Below are 21,600 nucleotides of genomic sequence, written 5' to 3' on the forward strand. Positions count from 1 at the left end.
CTGGGCTGAGATTTGGGGAAACTGAACAACTCGCTATAGAAACATATATTTTTCCTGCCTCCCACATCTTAATCACTTATTTCCAAAGAAAGACGAATCATACCACAATTTGTAACTACAAAATAAAAAATCATATATGTGACAGAAATGCTCTTCCAGTAAATTAGTCCATTGAACAGACTTTTGAAAGACTGAAAGGTCATGAAATGTAAGGCATTAACATCAGAGTCATTGCAAACTTTTTATTCATATGCTTTTATACAAATATTTTCATTAGTTATAGCTTTTATGATATGAAATCAAAACATTCAAAAGGGCTTGACCTATTATATTTAACTAGGCTCAGTGAAGAGTCAGGGATTCAGAAGGCTGAGAACAGATAGTTCATCTGCCATGAGCTAGAATTTCAACAGATATAACCATATAATAATAATAATAAATAATAAGGAAATATCAAACAAATTTATAGGGGTTCAAAGAAAAAAGAACACTTACGAGATTGTAGGAGAAAGAATTATTAGGAGAGCAGATATCTCTTAATGGATGGACTCCCAAATTCTCCCATATCAACAGATGAGGATAAGGGACGGGACAGGGACATTAGGGGAGCCCAAGTGAATAACAGTGCAAACAGCACCATAAGGGGAGAATATGCACCCTTGTATTCAGAAACCAGAGGATGCATCTGCTTGATTCTATTACATATGAACAAACGTATATTAAAATATATATCATAAATGAGTAGAATGAGATAACATTGGAAAGCTAGTGAAGCTGATAGAAATATTAGAATCTCAGGGATCCCAGTAGGATGAAATTTGGCCAGTAATGAAAAGCCACGGAAGTTTTTTGAGTAAGCGAGTCATAAGAACAAGGCTATAAAGAAGAAAGAATAATCAGATAAATCTGTGTGAAAGAGATTAGAGAAGGCAGGTGTTGTAATAATATGGGTAACAGAGTACATGAACTGCCACTTGATGATCCTAATTAGCTCCAGCATTTCATCCTTGAAATAATCTTCTGAAGCACATATTATTATCCCTATTTTATAAATGAGGACACCAAGGCCCAAGTCAGTACTTTGTTGGACTCCATAGTTGAGGCTCTTTCTGCTGCACTGCTCCTCCCTTACTGGAAGCTGGTGGCAGGAGAAAGTGAAAGCAGGGCCACTGAGAGAAATACCATGATGGACTCTATCTGGAACAGGGATTGCTAGAAGAGGAATCACTCCAGATGACACAGAGGATCTGGTGGTCAGAGAAAAGTTTCCCCCAGTCACCTAGAGTCTGAATTGAGTCCCAGGTAAGAAAGGTATGTCAGGTTTTTGTGAGTGATTAGTCATAAAGGTAGATTGGTGGGTGTTGCTCACAGAGGCTATAGTTGATGAGAGATCAACCAAAGAGAAGAGTGCTGGGGCAGAATCTTAGGTCATTCATATGTGAGGACACACAAGGTGAGAAAAATAGGTGTTGATGAGAAACATCAAAGACCAATATTCAGATTTAGTGTCTTGGTAACCATTAAGCTCAAAAAAGGTTTAAAAATAATTTTAAATCTCTTCATTTAAAATAATTGTTAAACCATTCCCAAAGTTTATTTTTTTTTCCCAGAAAAACGATGTGGGATGAAAAGAATAAATAAAAACATAGTAAAAGGTGGTGCTTAAATTTTTCTTTTCAATTTGAGAATGATGAGCATGCTGCTAAATATTTCTAAATTGAACAAGGTAGGGTAACATAAGATTACAGAAATTTGCTTTTTAAGCAATTCATGGCAGAAACTGGGAGAGTTTTATCAAAGTCTCATTTGAAGAAAATCTGATAAAATTAATTATGACAATAATTATCTCCATAGCAACATGTTTGAATAATGGACATCTGGTATACATACTATATCCACAGTAGGACACAGTATCTGTTATTAATTCTTTTAGATCTCAGCGGTTCTTCTCCAAGTCTGCCCATAAAACTCAGCTTGATTTGCTGCAGAACTGTAGACTAAAATAGGTGGTAAAACTCATCCTTTTTGAGAAGATTGGACACTGTTTTAGGTATTTATTAAAAGCAACAGGTGGTCTCTCTCATCTATGGGATATCTTCAAGTTCTAATTCACTTTCCTGCTTTTTACTATTTATCTGAAGTGACTTGGCAAGAACAAATAGAACATTAAATACTAAAGAAGTCAATACCTAGTGCCACCTACTGTCACCATTAAACTCTTTGGCTGGTTTTAGGTGAGCAACTGGTGTGGACACTTGAGTAGGGCCTAATTTGCTATTCCCAAAAATATGCAGTCAAAACTTGCTTTAATCTTTTGAAGAACGCAACAGGTAATAACATAATTCCTTAAAGAGTATACAGATAACATCTGAAAGCAGAAAATAATATAAATTCCAATGAAATAGGAGCTTTAAAAAGTACTATTTGTGCTTAATTAAACTTGGTTTGAAATGAACAAGGTAAAGCAGGTGTCAATTTGTATGCAAATAGTTCATTATGGAGTAGTGTATTTTCTCTTTAGAAAAGAAATGCAAATTTTATGCTGACATATTTGGGTTTCTAATAATGATGACATTCAGTCTTAAAATTGAGTGGTTCAATAGTTTCGTTTAGAAGAGTCTAACTTATTAAATTTGTCTCAAAGACAAAAATAATTGTATCAGTAGTGATTAGTTCACTATTCTACTAACTGGAACCTGAGGAGAAAATAAGTCAAAGTGAGCTAAGACCTCATCTTCCGCCATGACACCATCCCCACACCAAGTATTTTATACATGTATGTGTATATATTAGCTAATTAGCTAATACCTGCGGGGGATAAGAGGCAGGGAAAATACACTGCTCAGGAAGAGAGATGCTGGGGCTGACAACATCAGGACTGCAGATCTGTGTCCTGGCAGTGCCTGGTTTTACATCAGACTTGTTCAAATGATACCCAAGTTGTTTCTCCTGCTCTTCGTGGTACAGGAAAAATGAGGATTGGAGAACTGAGAGTTGGATAATGACTAAACCATCTTTATTTGTGCACAACAGCTAGTTAATAGTCCTATTTTTCTTTAAATGACTGCTGTAAAGAGATCTTATTTTGGCTGAAACATGAGTTGGCTAGAGGCACTCAAAATGAATTGTGTTTTCATTATCAACCAATTCCAGAAAGAATCCCTCATCTTTTATGAAAAAGGATGAAAAAAGTAAAATTTTGCAATTTTGTTGAGGTGACATTTCAACTTTCTCCAGTGGAACAGAGGTAGAGGACTGTATTCCACTTCATTGTTAATTTTATCACCTTATCATTATTATTTTTACTATAAGTTAGTGCAACCCAAAGGATGATTTACAGACCAGCATCTTCAGCATCACCTGAGACCTTCATAAAAATGCAAATGCTCAGGCTCATTCAAGACCTACTGATTCAGAATGGCTGGGGGGTCTGGCTCAGGAATCTGTGTTTTAACAAGCTCTCTGGGTGATTCCTATGTACACTGAAGTTTGGGAAGCACTGCTTTGGATAATGAGGGAGACACTCAAAAGAAGATAGGAGTGCAGAGTAGACAAGCTTTGTTCTTCTTCTTTCCTACTGAAGCTAAGTTAAAAGACAATTACTTAGAGACCAAAGGAAGACTCTCCTGGTTTCCAGAGAAGGCATAATCCTGTCGGAGACCAACCTTACACAAACAAGGAACCGTCACTTCCAGAACGACATTTCTTGTAAGCAGGGTGGGGATGGGGATCACATTCGGTACATTACAGGGCACCAAATCCTAATACAAATGTATTACAGTGTTCAAGACAAATTTTGCTTTACCAACACTACTGCTGCCCTCCTTTATATGAATATTTATAGATAAACATCACAATAATTCCTACATTTCTGCTCTAAGTTGCTAATACTGTATACACTTATGAGATGGCTGTCTTACTTCACAAGTGTTTATCAGCACATTTAACCTGGAGGCTTCACCCACCACTTACAGACAAAGCAGCTGTGGGTCCAAGAAGGAAATTTTATGTATAAATAAAGTGTAATTTTTACTTGTAAATGGTAGGTTCCAACTTAGCAGTTAATGACTAAAGAGTAATGATCCTAGAATTGGAGTTATAGAAGTAGCAAGCCCTTCTCCTGGGAACAGGGCAAAGTGGTTCCTAGGAAGCTAGAATGTAAACTTAGGACAATCCAGCAGTAACACTTGCTTTCTGAATATTAATAACCAGGGGAATATTGGGGTGAAAATCAAACTAAAAACCTAAAAAATATTATGTATGACATTGTAGCAATTAATAAAATTAGGGGAGCTGTTACTATCCTACCATTTCAACCTTCAAAGCCTGAGGATACACAATGAGATTGAGATAAATGAAACCATTATCTGGTGAGTCTGACCAATTTAAAAATTGGGCCACTTATTATCTCCCCTGTAGCTATTCTATTTCCCAACTAGCATTATTTTTAAAAAATGTTTTTTTATTTTTACAATTAATTTTTATGAAAACAAAAGAAATATATTTTTTGTAGTCAATGATGATATTTTTAATACTTTTATTTTATCTATCTACCAGCCAAGAGATATTCTAATCTTGAGGGGAAAATAGTTTTATTTTTCACTTTTAGTAGACATCATAACAGCTTTTGATTAGATCCAGATGATTAATCATTATTTTCATTAATTATTCAGACAAAGATGTTCATATATTATATTTCTCCTTCCTCACAACAAAGGCCTCTTAGTAAACTTGATTAATTTGTTTTGACTCCAAATTAAGTGAAGTATAAAATAAATAGTAGTTGTTTTCAGCAACTTGAAGAAAAATTAAGAATGAATAGACTAAAAATAATACTAGAAAAAGCATATTTTTAAAAAAATTGTTGAAGCTTTGTTGTTAACACAAAGACAAAGATGCCTTAGTAAAATGTTATGGTAATTTGAAAGTTTTCTCAATTTATATTGTCAGTGTGTAAATTTGAAGCAATATAATGGCTGAAATTAGGAATGCTATACTCATAATCACAACAGTAACACATATTGACTACAGAGAGGACATTGAACAGAGTTGGAACTCCAGTATATAAATCAAGTACAATATGGAAAACAGTTATCAAAAACTTGATAAAATAATTTGGGGATGATGTGACTGCACATAAAAACTTAAATAATTAATATAAAAGAAAAACCCCTTTTGTAAATTAAAAAAATTCTCTAAGAAAGCAGAGGTATTTTTGAAATTAACAGTCACACACAATTTCTGATGGACAATGCAATTTTTGTTTATATAAATGCACCGGACAAGGGTATATTCAAAAGCTTGGTGTATATGTGTATATACACACACACACACACACATATTTTTCTTTGCCCCTGTATAAGTAGTGATGTTTAAATTATTTAGCTGATTCAAGAATTTTTAATTATGAAAATGATATTTATATGCTTGTAAGTAATTTATGGTTCTTTTCATATCATATAATTGAAAACAGTAAAATGAAAATGTTAATAATACCAAAAATGTGTAGTGTATATACTTTTTTTTTAGTTTTATGTGATTTTTTTTAACCTGCCTTAAGTCATGAAAGCCAGCAAACAAGGCCAGCAAATAAGGTACACTATCTTTTTCATAAATAGATCTGTAAAATGTTTTTCAAACAGCAGGTGGCAATCTCTGTAAATCTGATTGCAGCAGTACTATCTTGGCTCTATATATGCAGGTGAAAGACAGTTTTAAAAGACCAGTTAAGAACTGTGGTATGCTCAGACTGGCTTAGATAACATCAAATATTGAAGGGGTTGATTTAATTATGTTTACTATTCTGTGAAATTTCTCCCTAGGCAAAATAAATGTTTTTGTTTAATGCATCTTAATTCTTCTTACGCAGCACTGGAGGAATTTCACAGTGCTAATCTGAATAGGTATCATCCTCTTAACAACCCTGCATGATGGTTACCTTTTATTATATTGAATTCATATGGCCTTAAGAATTAACAAAACTAATTTTAGATTTTTTTTTATTTATTTTTTTTTTTTGAGACAGATTCTTGCTCTGTCGCCCAGGCTGCAGTGCAGTGGTGCAGTCTCAGCTCACTGCAACCTCCGCCTCCTGGGTTCAAGCTATTCTCCTTCGTCAGCCTCCTGGGTAGCTGGGATTACAGGTACATGCCACCACGGCCAGCTAATTTTTGTATTTTTAGTAGAGACGGGGTTTCGCCACGTTGGCCAAGGTGGTCTCGAACTCCTGACCTCAGGTGATTCATCCGCCTCAGCCTCCCAAAGTGCTGGGATTACAGGTGTGAGCCAACACACCTGGCCCTAATTTTAGATCTTTTTTAAACCCCCACAAAACTCCAACTGACATATTGTTACTCTTAAAATCCAGTTCTGTTGTTATTCTTAGTGTTGTACTGTGAGAAGTCTTTATAATTCTAACTATGGAAAAATACAAAGCTTTGACTCCTGGATATCTCTTAGAATACCTTGGTTTTTCTAAGTTGAAACAATCATGTGAGATAAAGGCAGAAATTCATAGCATTCTGAACTGAAAAGGAACCTCAAAGATTCCACAACCAGCTGTACTCACTGTACCCCCAGGAATCAGACGGCCAGAGAGATCAGTTAGCTTGCTCACAGAGTTACTAGCAGCAACAGAACTCTAAGTGGGTCTTCAAATTCTCTAGGTTCAGCACGTTGGCACTATATTGTCAAGCTTTAAAATTCTGTCCTATCACATCTTTAGTATGTTTATAATATTTTTCTTAGGATCTCATTCTAAAATCCTGACTTTCACTTACTTATTGAGTCCTCAGTGTGTCAATAATATTTTAATGGAAGGTACACATGATTAGGAAGTAGTTTTTGTTCTAAACCATCCTGTAAAATATGTGCTGTATAATCTGGGCAGTTTCTGACCTTTCATTATTTTCTCTGCTTATATGTAAAATCTTTTAATGTAGCAGGACTTTCATTTTTTCATTAGCAATTAAGACTTCATACTTTCATTTTAAAATGCATTCCTCATAGGAATTTCCTTTGCCAGTGAAAAATGGGGCAACGGCAAGTAAATGTAGATAATCAAGGTCACACATCAAGGTCAGAGTAATTAGCAACAGAACTTAAAAGCATCTGAATGTCAGCGACACTTCTTTATCTTCTCATTCATTTCTTATGTCTTTACATTTCCAGTATATATATCCTAAGGCAACTTCTTTTGTATTCTCCACAAACAAATATTTCACATGGAATGATTCTATGACACATAAACAGAGGATGCCCCACATAGTACAGAAACAAGTAAATTGCCACCTATCATTAGTAGTTCTTTAGTTGAGGAGGTATGACCCTTAACCAGTGACAATATTTTTAAATCTTTTTTTTTTTCACGTTACAAAATGTTTCTTTTGGGATAATTTGGGTTCATTCTTACCAGGGCATCGCTGCTCACTGCATCTTCTCACTTCTTCGCCCGTTCCTTCACATTGCTGCCCTGTGATCACCGCACCCTGACAGGTTCTTATTCGCCTTTCCCAGCCGCCATCACAGGACTTGGAACAACCACTCCAATGACCCCACGGATTCCACTGACCATTGGCTGAAAGAAATGTTTCATGGCCAATGTAAGTCATCTACCACACACTCCTTTAAAAATTTTAAAATCTGAGAATGTTACTACCCCTTCCATTTTTGTTAATCTACCACTGTGAATAAACTTTATTCGAATATTTAACTTACAGGTCAAATATAGAGCATTGCGATGAACAGTGTAAAAAAGTGTAAAAAGTGCAAGCTCAGTGCTAAACTTCCTCAAATGTATTCGTAGTTCATCTCCTGAATTTTATTACTTTATTAGCATGGCATACATTAGAATAAATTCTGGTATAATCACCTTCGTTAATAAATACACGTATACAAACACACACACACACACACACACACACATATATATAATGACTATCTTCTTTCATGACCCTCTGGCATAGTTCTGACCCATTTTATAATGTGCCCTTTACATGGTACGAGTGCCCATTATATGCAGGAATCAAGCCCTACCTGTACATTCAGGGTTATAGCACTCTCTGCTTTCTGCCCACGGCCCTCTGCATTCGGAGCCTCCATGGGCAGCTGCAGTGCACTGCCGGCTTCTCTGCTGAGTCCCATTTGAGCACGTTACTGAGCACTGGCTCCACGAACTCCACTCTTGCCACTGTCCATCAACTACCAAAGCAGAAAAGAGACAGCATAAGGATGTCTTCCAATAGGAGAGGCTGTACAGAAAGTACCTGGTAAAACCACCCTTGAAGATGAACCCCAATCAACGGACTATGAATGAATACAATGGAAGGTCACACCAGCATGAGATTTTATTAACTCCCCAAATATTATTACCTTATTTTCCCACTTTTATTTTCTTTTATATATCCAGCATATCTTTTTTTTTTTTTTTTGGAGATGGAGTCTTGCTCTGTTGTCCAGGCTGGAGTGTAACGGCATGATCTCAGCTGACTGCAACCTCTGACTCCTGGGTTCAAGCAATTCTCCTGCCTCAGCCTCCTGAGTAGCTGGAATTACAGGTGCCCACCACCACATCCCAAAATAATTTTTGTATTTTTAGTAGAGACAGGGTTTTACCATGTTGGTCAGGCTGGTCTCAAACTCCTAACCTTAGGTGATCCACCTGCCTCGGCCTCCCAAAGTGCTGGGATTACATGCATGAGCCACTATGCCTGGCCTCCAGTGTATCTTTTGATTCACTTATTTCTTCAAAATATTTATTGATCACTGAAACATGCAACACATTGTGCTAGGAGACGGGGTACATAAAACAGTGAAAAAACTAAATACTGAGCAAGACCTTATCGAGCTCATATTTTAGAGAAAGAACTCCTAGAAATAAACCATGAATTACATGCTAGATAAATCAATTATATGGCAGTGTTGCAAAGGGTAGTTTCAGGACATTGTGAGATAAGACTTTGGAAGGTCCAGAGAGTCTTCCTTGACAAACTGAGGCTTCAGTCAAGCCTTGAAGGATGAAGACAAAATATTTAGGATAAACGTATGTTCCATGCAGGGGAATATACAAAGGTCTTTCGAAGAAGAATCATGGGCATTTCCAGGAACTGGATGCAGGTCATTGTGAAAGGCATCTAGAGTGCTGGGTGAAGAGAGATTGCAGAAGTTTGAAAAAAGAGAGAGGCTAGATTTTGCAACTTTCATCGGCTGTGTTAAGGATTTTGGATATTATTCTCAGATGTTTAAGAAGCCATTGAACACACCTGTAATCCCAGAACTTTGGGAGGCCGAGGCGGGCGGATTACAAGGTCAGGAGATCGAGACCATTCTGGCTAACACGGTGAAACCCCGCCTCTACTAAAAATACAAAAAAATTAGCCGGGCGTGGTGGCGGGCGCCTGTAGTCCCAGCTACTACAGGAGGCTGAGGCAGGAGAATGGCGTGAACCCGGGGGGCGGAGCTTGCAGTGAGTGGAGGTGGCGCCACTACACTCCAGCCTGGGGGACACAGCAAGATTCCGTCTCAAAAAAAAAAAAAAAAAAAAAGAAAAAAAAAGAATCCATTGAACAATTTAGATAATACTATGATCAGATCTAGTGTAGGACTGAGAACAAATTACAGAAGTTGGGAAGGATCTGAGCTGTGATGATGAGGCAGTGCACATGCAGTGTCTTGGAGAGATTAGGAAGTTACTAGGAATGGGTGGTGAGAAGAAACTGAAGAACTGGCCATGGGAGCTGAAGCAAAGAGAGGATCCAGGTGACTCTTAGATGGCTGTTTTCTGATGACTGGAATGTAATATAGACTGTTGAGTTGATTTATCTTTGGGAGATTCAAATTGAGATTCACGTATGCATTCATTCATTCATTCAAATAACTTTTGAGAATCTATTAGTCATCAGACACTGTGATAGGTGTTAACAAGACACACAGAAATAAAAGAATATAAATCCTAACCTCAAAAATTTTATAATTTAGGACATTCTGCATGCAAATGAATAAATAAATAAATAAATGTTTAAAGACAATACCATCTTAACATGAAACATGAAGTATTTAGGCTTTCAGAGGACATACTGCATCTACTGGGGATGCGATTATAATAGACATAGAGTGGTGAGTTATGGATAATTTAGACAAAGTCAGCATTGACAAAGGCACAATCCCATATGCCACAAAATAGAAATGAGCAAAGGACTTAACCAAAAATACTTTCCAGATTAGAATGTGCATAACTAGCATGTAAATGTTATAAATGCATCAGTTTGTGGATGTCTGCTTTTTTCCAATAACAGTTCATGGTTCTTAGTCAATTTGATCACAGGTGAAAGAGAATTCACCACAAATCTAAAGTTTCAAAATAAGCTAATGGTGCTATGAAAATCCATCCAAATAAACAAGAAATCCTGGCAGAATATAATAAGTACTTTCAACCTAACTTCAAGTCTTACATGTAGGTATTAAAAGGAGGTTGTTTAATAGGTATCTAGCTGTACTTAATAAAACCTTTATGAGATTAAAAATTACAAAATGCCAATTTAATCATTCCATTAATGTAATTTTAGCATCTCACTTTATTCAAAGTGCCTGATACAATCATATTGGCTATGTAGTCCATTTTCCAGACTAAAAAGAAAATTCTAGTGAAGCAATGGGATATTATAAATTATCTATTTCCCCTCTATTTTGGCTTTAAACATGAGTGCATTTTTCATTTCAGAATTTTTCTATTCAAAGATAACATTTATTGAGCTTGCAGTATGAAGCCTCACCATCCTAAGCATTCTGAGAAGGGTTTATGAAAAGACATTCATGCCCTACACCTTACAATCTATTTGACAAAAGGATGTACAGTTATGCACATTATTGAGAACATTCAGAAAGAAAGCAGCACATTAACAAAGGTGAATTAGGTGCTGCTAAGCTAACCTTAGTGCTGAGTGACTAGAATAAAGGACCATGTGGTGTCCTTAAGTATTCTGGTTTAAAGTAAATTTTGAGTATGATTTATTAAGAATGCAATCGTTATATGTTTTCTGGCAAAGAGAGGATAAGAGTGTCTAGCGAAGAAGTGGCATCTAGAATGAGCAAGTCAAATGTGGAAATCAGAGGGAAGATAATTTGGCAGGGGATTGTATTTCTGTGAAGAATTCGGAAGGACATTGCTGAGATGATATTAGGAAGAACGAGAACATCTATTCGTGAAGTGTTTTGCTCATCAGGCTTTTACTGAAATAAATCTGCATCAATAATAATAAAATGTTTTGAGACTTTAAATTCATATATTTGTAGTTATAGTTGTTCAATCCTTTCTGACCATGTACATATTCTGTGTTAATGTTAAAGCTTAAGAGTGAGTTAATATTAGAAATCTGAGGAGCAATTTGAGGTTCAATGCTACCACAAACATCAACAAAACATGTATTTTAGAGGGGGTCAGATTTGTTCACAAAGTCAGTAACAGAAAAAAATAATAAAATTGAAGATATATCAAGTGGGCGTTTTTTGCGATTTTATTTTACACTGAGAACTGAAAGATCCTTTTATTGAAAATTAATTGCACTGTTTTTTGCAAGCTTTATTTTTTATTTTTTTTATTATACTTTAAGTTCTAGGGTACATGTGCACAACATGCAGGTTTGTTACATATGCATATGTGTGCCATGTTGGTGTAATTGCACTGTTATGAACGAATTGGCTTGACAAAATAACTCTGGATATAAAAAACAAAAGAGGAAAGGCCTAATATTTCTTTAGTGTGTCAAGTCCAAATCATTGAGAAAATAGATAATTGAAAAGTCAGGTAGGAGAGGAATATATAAATTTAACTTAAAAAACTAGACAACAGACTATATATATATATATATATATACACACATATGATATATATACACACACACATATATATATATATATACAGATAACAGACATTTTATATATATATAAAATTTTTGGTGTCAAATATGAGACATTGTTTTATTTTTAAGTTTTTCTTTTCAGTGATATTCTGGATTAAAAAAATTATTAATGATTTGTTTGATGGGCCACAGCCCCATAACATTTCTGGAAACAGTGGTGTCATTTTACTGAATGAGAAAAAAATAGAGAACAGGAAGGCTTTGGGGAGGTAGAAATTAAGAGTTCTGTTTTGGATATTTAAGCATTTCCAGATAGAATTTGTGCATTATCTTTTAGGGATAAATGTAGAGAAATGTAAAAATAAAAACAATTTATCATATTATATATCTCTATTTCTTTTTTTATAACCACTCATCTAGGTTCTCCAAGATGTGAAGGAACAGCTTTTTTCTTGTTATCTGATGTTTAACTGGGGAGCCAAAGTGGTGAGGAAGCTGTTCTCCTTCAACCCTGCATGCAGGCTTGACTTTTTACCTGGCTCAGCAGTGAGGTAGTAGAGACAATCAATGCCTCTCCCCACTCAATGTCTGTTCCTTGTGTACGGCTTACTTCCAATATTTGTAAGAGGGACCTCTCAGGGTCACTGCAAACCTACGAATTTAAAAATACCTCAAAGCTTTCTTTCTGAAACTGTGTTTCTATTGAAAACTGATTCACATCTCAGCATTCTGTCAGAATAGAGTTCCCTGGTAAGCTGGGAAAATGTAAACACTCCACAATCCCTCTAGGAGTCTCGTAACACACACAGGAGTAAAGATTTATAGAGAATTTAGCCTGTGATTGGCATTGCTCAACTGCGCCACAGGGGAGCTGTGGTGATAAGGACTGGCTGAGTTCTGCTCTTATGAACATATAGTCTAGGGGCTGTAGTGGGGGCAGATGATAAATGAGTAAATGAATAAACCAGAGCTTTTCACTACAGGTGTTATGAAGACAACCTGATAAAGAGGGCGATACGATAGGGAGTGCTCAGGCAGTCTCAGGAGAGGACGAGATTAGAGCTGAGTCTGAATCACTGGACAGAGCCAACTCTTAATTTCTACCTCCCCAAAGCCTCCCTGACCTCCATTTTTTCTTATTCAATAAAATGACACTAGTGTTTTCAGAAATGTTATGGGACTGAGGACTATAAAATAAATTCGTTAATAATTTTTTAAAAATCCGGAATATCACTGAAAAGAAAGATTAAAAATTCAACAATGTCTCATATTTGGCACTAAAAAATCTTTTACATGTAAAATATCTGTTGTCATGTGAAGATCTGTGTTCAGGAACAGAGAGAAGGCTGGGGCTTGTGGGGATCTCGGAAAAGAAGAGGTGGCAAGAGATGGGTTCAGATGCTGTGCAGAAGCCAGATCTTATAGGGCCCTATAGGCCATGCGACCAGGGAAGATGCAAAGTATGAGAAGATTTTACAGTAAGGAAGTGATACGATAGAATTTAGATTTTAAAACTTAATATTGTGGTTTTGTGTAGAATGAATGGTACAGGGGCAAGAATGGGTACTGTGAAATATTGGGGGACTATACTATATGTAGTCCAGAGACAGCTGATGGTGGCTCGGATTATGGTGGCATCAGTGGGCATCAAAAAAACATGGATGAATTTACAATGTTTTCTGGATGTACAGCTGGCAGGTTTGTGGTAGGGTATAGAAAAACAGAAAATTAATGTTGACTTTTAGGATTTTGGCTTAATCAAATAGGTAAAGGGTTGATCATTTTATTGAACTGGGTTAGACTAGTGTTCAACAATCTGGGTGTATACAGCCCTGAAATAAAAATTTCTATCTTTTTGAGGTTAAATTTGGAATGCCATTTTAGACGTGAAGCAGCGAGTACTGCAATAAATAACCTTTGTTTAAAAATTTACTTCTCAAATTTAATTGAAATGTAATACCTAACTTCTTTTTTAATTCATAGAACACCATTTAATAAACATTGAACTAGAATACATAATTTCTTCTCTCATATGTAGCCAGGTCAGAATCAACACTTTCTTAGGCTGTTTCAATTTCTCTTCTTTCTCATCAGAAGCACCTGCAGTTGGATTCTTTTTTCTTTATGTTAGTTTTCAATTTAAAAACTCCAAAAGTCTATTACTTTCTGAGCCATTCTACAAAAGTGACTAAGAATCAAGAATAATAAGGCTGTGTTTTGAAGGTGAAAGAATGCTGAGAGATCAGCCTGCCTTACTACCCTGTAACACGCTTCCTTATATACCAATGTCATACTGGGGACAATTAAAGTCTCACTTCAGCAGTGTGACAAGTTACCGTATTTTCTGAAACTAGAAGAGTTAAAACTGCAAAGGCTAAATTGCTAGGTTCCTGGGGTCCACTTTTTTATATTAACCTCCTCCCACCATACATATGGAGTTGCAATTGGGCTCACTTTGAAGACAAAATTGCCTTCATTGTACAAGGGCCAAATTAAATTCTATAATACATTTTAATAAATATATTGTTTTCAGTCTGTTTTTACATCCTGACCAGTAAATGTTGACAACTTAGAATAGGTTAGGTAAAAAGAACCACAAATTAGATTATGTTGTGAATATTTTGGATAATAAAACTAACATTTCAGCAACTGTTCTGGGTTGAATATTCTTGATTGATTAAGTCACAGGTAGGAAAGAATTAAGGGGGAGAAAAATTTTGGATACTGGCTTTAAAGTTATTTCATTTTGTGATGGCAAAGTTGGAGAGTTCAGATTTGTATTGAGTTGGGAGTTACTCAGGGATCTGTAAAGACTCTTTTGGGACACAAGACTGAAATGTACAAGTGTCCAACTTCTGCCCAGCATAGTAGCTCATGCCTGTTGTCCCAGAGCTCTGAGAGGCTGAGATGGAAGGACTGCTTGAGGTGTAAATTTAAGATCAGCTTGGGAAATATAGTGGGACTGTGTCGCTACAAAAATAAAAAATAAAGTTAGTTGGGTATGGTATTGCACACCTGTAGTCTCAGCTACTCAAGAGGCTGAGGTGGGAGGATCTTGAGCCCAGGATTCCCAGGTACAAGGAGATAAAATCATGGCACTGCACTCCAGCCTGGGTAACAGAGCAAGACCCTGTCTCTAAAAAAACAGAGTACAACCTCTTGCTTTGGGCATATGTTGAGAAGCAAAAATCTGTCTTCCATTTGCCATTTTATACTAAACTACATAGGAGGAAAATAAAAATGCAACATCATTTTTAAAAATTAGAATTAAAATATAAACAAATGATAATGGTAAGGCTAAGAAGGATTAAAAAGTTGATAAGTTAAAGTTTGAATGAGAAAAAAATATTAAATGGTAAAAGAAAGCAAGCCAAGATTAATAAAGACACAATTAATTTAAAAATCTTTTAAGCTAAGAACTGAAAAAATACTGGAATGATGCCCAAAATCTAAAATGACATAAAACAAATATAACTGGTGTACAACAGGCTAGAAGGCTAAGAAGATAAAATCCATATCAATTAAAGAACAGGTTAATGAGGCAGCATTTGAGTTACAAATTATAACAACCTCATGCAAACACAATCAGGAACCTTTGAACCAAGTTCCAGCAAATGTTGAGAATCTTTCCGTTCACTGTCTTCACCAGAAGGGCACCCTGCAGAGAGACTGAGGGCAGGGCATCCTCCCATAGATGCTGTAGACCAAAATTTTAGGTTCATAGCAGACTGAAGCCTCTTGCTCTATATAACAGAAATATTTGGGTCTGTTTATGAGGCCCTCCTCTTAGTTGATTCTTTCTCTCTTCTTAGGGTTTGTAAGAGTACGAAATCTATCTGGAATCTGCAACATGGCAGCATCCCTCTGGCAGGGTTTGGCCTGCCAGGAAAGCATTTCTCAAATGCAGCTTGACGGGTGTGACACTGCTCAGCCCAACAGACTGACACAGCTTGTATGAAAGTACTTCTTCTAGCAAAAACCCGGGAGAAGAATCCCTTTGAGTCTACGACTAAGACAGTAGAGCTCAATAATTATCATAATACTCCTAGTTTATTTCACCTATTTCTTCCAAAATCCCTTAATTTTAAAGTAATGTATTCATAGAAATCATTAAAAAATCCTCTACTTTACATCGATTTTTTACTAAAGTATTTCTACCTAATTATAATAATATGTCAATCCTGTAATATAGAGGGGTAATTAATACTGACTCCATTTCATAAAAAAAGAAATTGAAAAATAGACTATATAAATTGCCCAAGTAAATATTTTAATTAAGGATTGTGACTGAACTTTAATCCATATCTTCTAATAACAGACCACTCTTTTTCCCACTGAATCATACAATTAAATCCATTTATATATATTTCAGTATATAAATGAAGACTTATTTATCAATAGAACTTTCATTTATTTTAGTCTTTAATCTGTCACCCAATTATTATTTATCCTTGTCCCCTATATTATTTATACTCTACTGCATGGAAACAGATTGAGAAGTGTCCACACTGAAAACAGTAAGAACTAAACTTAAATCATTAGCTCCTCTAATATTCAACTACTGACTGGGGGAAAATACTACTATAAAGTAAAAAGCTATAAAGAAAATTAGTATAAAACTTCAGGCTTTTAACTAAGATCTTAAGCTTTTTATGTTCCCCGAAGTGTTTAATTTTGGAAATGGTTATATAAATTTTATTTTGGGTATATATATCTATATAATTTTAATGGCAGTCATACTGGAAAATGCAACTTTCCATTACGTGTGACACTTTTCTCCTGTTAAATATTAATAAAAATCAAGACCATTAAGGACAGAGGGTTCTAAAGTGATCAAATCGCTCTAGAGGGGGAATCATCATAAAAAGACACTTACAGCTAGACCTAATTAGCAGCTTGCCTGATGCTCACAGAAAAACTGTTATCTCTAGTTAGACCTAAACCATATCAGAAAACATCAGTAGCATACAATGACACTTAAGAGACAAAAACAAGGTCACAATGCAACTCACAAAGTACCAAACATTCTTCTTTCTCAGCTAATATGAGTGACTGCTATTTCTTTACCAATTATGGCTGGTCTTCCCTTCACCTAGATGATTTATTAAGGTTTATTAGCCAACCATAGAATTGTCACACCTTCCCAACAGCATCCAGTTCAGAACAAAGGCCACTCGCTTCCTTAAACCCTCTGCCAAATCACTTAACACAAGCTCAAATCCCTTAAGTATTTCAAACATTCCACTGCTGAGATCCCCACAGTTCCCCATGTTAGTTTCCCCTCACTCTCAAGAGTAACAAATTCAGCTAGGTCAGCTACAGGTGTGATTCTGATGAACTTTGGTTGAAGGGCATTAACATACTACTACTAATACTTTCACAGTATTTGCTCCCTATCAGGTTCTCTACCTTACAGCATCTCATAAAGTCCTATGAAGTGGGTATTACTATTGTCCCCATTTTACAGATGAATAAACTGAAGATTAGATGAGTGACACAATTACATTAAAAAGTAAAAATCTAAATTTAAATATGTGTTCTCTTGCAAAAGTCCAAGATCACTTTGCTTCATCATACCAATGTATTGTGAAACAGACATAGAAAATGTCCTTTAAATTTTGGGATATTAGAAATTTGGATATGTTCATGTCAAGAAAATCCACTTAATAGTAATTTTTTTTGTTTCCACCAGGTATATATAGAGTTGCATGGAGAGAGAAACAGGAAATAAAAGAAAATTTATTTATCCTCAAATATGTAAATTATTGAGAATTGACCATTAATAAGTCGATTATCAATTAATGACTACAATGAAAATTTGAGAAAATAGAAAACATAGTTTGGACCACCAGAACTTTGGTGAGATAAGTAAAACAGACAACAAAGACCACTGAACACACACATACACACACAAACATGCACTTTTCCATAATATTTTAATTATTAGTATAGATTACAAAAGAAGGAATAGACCACGTTATGTTTATGAGCCAGGAAATTCCTTTTGTTGCTCTATGCCTCTTGCCTGTCTTGCTTCATCAGTATCAGCTCCTTGTTCTCAGACAGGGGATGCAAATTAGTAACTAACAGCTCACACTAGGAAATACTGTATCTTCATTTTCCTTCCTCCTTATATGGATCCCAGGCAATGGTTTTCTCTCACCTCAAAAGAAGTGGGAGGAAGTTGTGCACTGACTCAGCAAGGAATCTGATAGCATATTATCTTATAGGTATATAACAAACTCTGACTACATAAAAGTATTTCATTGTTTGATATAAACAATGCATGTCATTCCTACATAGTGTCTATTTCATTAGAGTGGTTTCATGCAGTTTCTTAAAAGCATGAAGCTTTACGACTGTAATGCTTTTAACATTATCCCACACAAAAATGTCACTGCCCATTATTACCACAGCCCACCCTGTCAAATCCTGCAAAAGCAGTGAGTAGTGGGAGACACAGTTTGTGGTTTTACATGTTTCTTCTGTCCTCCTCTTGTCCACACTCTAGTGCAGGTCCTGATCTACATTCTTCGCTACTGATGTACCTATCATAGCTTTATTCTTTAATATGATAGCTTAGGGATATTATGTAGGATGGTTAGAAAAAATGTTGCCTGAAACCACTGAATCCTCAGGTTACCATCTTTCATTGAAGCTAGCGTATTTATATGAGGTTTTCAGAACTGCATTCAACTTTGCATATGCTTATGTCTGAATCTTCTGAATGGAGAGGAAAACTTTTAAAATCAGGGACTATATATACTTCTCAGCAGTGTCTTGCATCTAGTTGATAGTTGATGATGCTTTCGTACCCAGTGAAGGTGTCTGAGTTTAGCTATAAGACGATGAGTTCTAAAGAGAATTTCAAATGTTTCCACCAAATAAAACTACATATTTTAAAATCATAACTTCCATTTTTTTGGCACAGCCTGGAAACTTAAAAAAATCCTAATTATTAGAGTTCACTTTCAGATACTAAGTTCATAGGGATGCAATGTGATAAGAATTCTACATCTTTTATGATGCAACTAAATTCAAGAATGAAAATAACGGAAGTCAGAAATGGCACATCATATGTTTAAGTACTCAAGGATATGCCCTTATGTTCACTTATGAGAGAATATGAGCTAGGCTACATTTACAGATAATATAGTCATAATGCACAAAAATAAAGGACCTACATGAAAGAAAGCCATCTGATTTTATTGGACTTAGAGTGCTTCCAATGATAAGATAATACCACTAATATCCAAGTAGCTTAAAAACTTGTGTTACTACTGGAGTGATAAAGTTCCACAACTGTGTCAACTTAAGAAAATGAGTTTTCACATCTGAACTGTAACATGGCCTCTCTACTGATACCGAGGGATTTTGCTCCTAGAAAAGTTAATGGAAAGTAGACCATGAGAAACTTGGTTCACAATATTTTAACCAATCAATGCCATTTTATGTTTGTATTTATGAAGTCCGGCTGACATAAAAGAAGTAACAAAAAAGTATTTAAAAAGTTTCTATAGTTAGTTCTTGTCTTTTATTTCTCCATATTGTCTATTTCTTTGCACTTCATGGACAAATAAGAGTAAACTATATTTGATTCTATGTAAATGCTACAGCTCAGCATTGAAAAAAATTGAAAAAAATTTAAAAAGTATAAACTTTTCCAAATCTTTGTTGAAAGCACAAGGATCACTACATATGTGTGTGTCTGCCTGCCTGTGTGTTTATGTAGAGAGAAATAAGACAGAATGTTACTGATCTCATAAACAGATTTTCTAGTACTGGTTAACAAATAAGTAATCATGGTTTTGACCCTCTAATATTCATAATTGTATGAATATTAACTCATAAGTTACATTCATAATTCACAGAATTCATAAAATTTTAGGAAATATTTATATTAGTCAGTAAAATAATATAATTATAATTATTTGCCTTCATCTATAATTCAAGTCATTAAGTATAGGAACCTAGTAGTCCTTCTCTAAAGGGAACAATTAAGCTTGTTAGATGACTTTTGCATATCTACACATTGGATTGTTTTTCATATTCCTCACGTTTTATATATTTAAAACTTCCAGAAGGACTTTGAAGCATTGCTTCATAGTTCAGGACATTAACTTGGGGGTATTTAAAGGGTCAGTGGGACTGAGGGTGGGTTGCAGGATATGTTTGGAGGACAACAGTACTGGGATCCCAGCTATGTTGCTTGCATGCAGAATATGTGACTAAACGGGCTAATGAGAAAATCTCCCCAAAAGAGCGATTACTTATATTGATCCTTGCCATCTTAGCCTTTGCAATTCTCCATTCATGTCTATCTCTTTCTTTAAAATGTGTCTTTGTTAACCCTGAGAGATTATATCATCTATGTGTGTGTATTTTCTCCTATAACTTGTAAGTCCCTTGAAGCTGGACATTATTCTTATTTATTTTGGAGGAATTTGTTTGATGTTTGAATAAACTAAATGACAGCATTGTGAAGGCTTCCCTCTAGTATAATGGGTGAAATTAGTTAACAAGGATAGATAAAATAGAATAGAAACATTTTAAAGGAAAGAAAAATTTAAGATAACATAAATACACTCTAAGAACAGACTGTATAGTCTTCATAATCCCATAAAGATTGTAAATTGTTTATAATTTAGCCATTTTATGCATCTAGCAAGAGATCTAGAAAGTCTGATTCCCTAGCAAATATTTTTATACATGGTCAGTGGTACATTGCCAATCCCTAATTGAGTAAGTGTAAGAGAATAACATAGGAAGAACTGGCTCTAAATCAGATCTCTCTAGTTTCAGTGTGAAGGCAATAATTAATCTCAAATCTTTAGGATTCCTTGTAATTTTCCCAGAAGGAAAAAGCAAGTGCAGATAAAAATCTTAGTGGAAAACATTAATATACACATTTTTAGAAATATAATAAAGGTAAATGTTGATTGACACTAAAGGACATATTCTGCAATACTACATATGATAGAATCAAGAAAAGTACCCAGTTTTAGGCAAGATACAATGAAAAGGACACATTTTCCAATGTGACTGAATGAGGGTTGTACTCTTAATATTTCTTGTGTACACTAGGAATCATATAAAAAGCAAATAATGCCAAGATAACCAAATGCAGAATAGGCTCACCTGGGCAAAGAGCAATATTACAAGGCTTATGATGTGTTTCAGGCCCCTCACACGGCCTTCCTCCATACTGAGGAGGTGTGCATGACCTTGTTCTTGTTCTTTGGCCTCGACCACATGTAAATGAACATAAACTCCATGGTGACCATTCCTCCCATACTCCGTGTACTGTAATAAAGCAAAGAAGCTTCAACAACAAAAGCAGAGAAGTAAAATCAAAGATCATTTTCTTTATAATTAAAAAACAAAACTCATTAAATAGACAAATGTAAAGATATTTTAAAACTGTTGAGATAACGTTCTTATTTGTCATAAAATGTAATTATTAATTTAAAAATTCATTAAAATAATGAAAAATTGCATGTGCTTTTTTCTGCATTTGAACAGTTATTCATGTCATAAATTTTAAACCTTTCCTTGTGTTTAATGGAAATGCACCTCTTTCCCTCATGGTAAAACAGTCACAAATTATTTTTAAGTTAAAGTAATATCAACTAGTAATATAGAAAACTAAATCTCATATAACAGAGATAATCTCCTAGAGTTCAGTTTTTATTTAGCTACCCAAGGACCAACATAATTCTCCTAACATTTATAAAATTTTGGGATT

At 35.2% G+C, this 21,600-nt stretch overlaps 1 protein-coding gene across 4 annotated transcripts in view; it reads right to left on the reverse strand.

Annotated features, from left to right (window-relative positions):
- The window catches only part of ADGRB3 (adhesion G protein-coupled receptor B3), a 758,270-nt gene that overhangs the window by 436,973 nt on the left and 299,697 nt on the right, over window positions 1-21,600 (reverse strand). For all 4 annotated transcript variants that reach the window (XM_063618730.1, XM_055257305.2, XM_063618736.1 and 1 more), the window contains 3 exons: window positions 20,994-21,158; window positions 8,035-8,199; window positions 7,412-7,576 (listed from right to left, as the gene is read on the reverse strand). In XM_063618730.1, the coding sequence (XP_063474800.1) occupies window positions 7,412-7,576; window positions 8,035-8,199; window positions 20,994-21,158 (495 nt within the window). The remainder of the gene's footprint in view (window positions 1-7,411; window positions 7,577-8,034; window positions 8,200-20,993; window positions 21,159-21,600) is intronic.

Source organism: Symphalangus syndactylus, chromosome 2 (genome assembly GCF_028878055.3).
Source record: "Symphalangus syndactylus isolate Jambi chromosome 2, NHGRI_mSymSyn1-v2.1_pri, whole genome shotgun sequence".
Lineage (NCBI taxonomy): Eukaryota > Metazoa > Chordata > Mammalia > Primates > Hylobatidae > Symphalangus > Symphalangus syndactylus.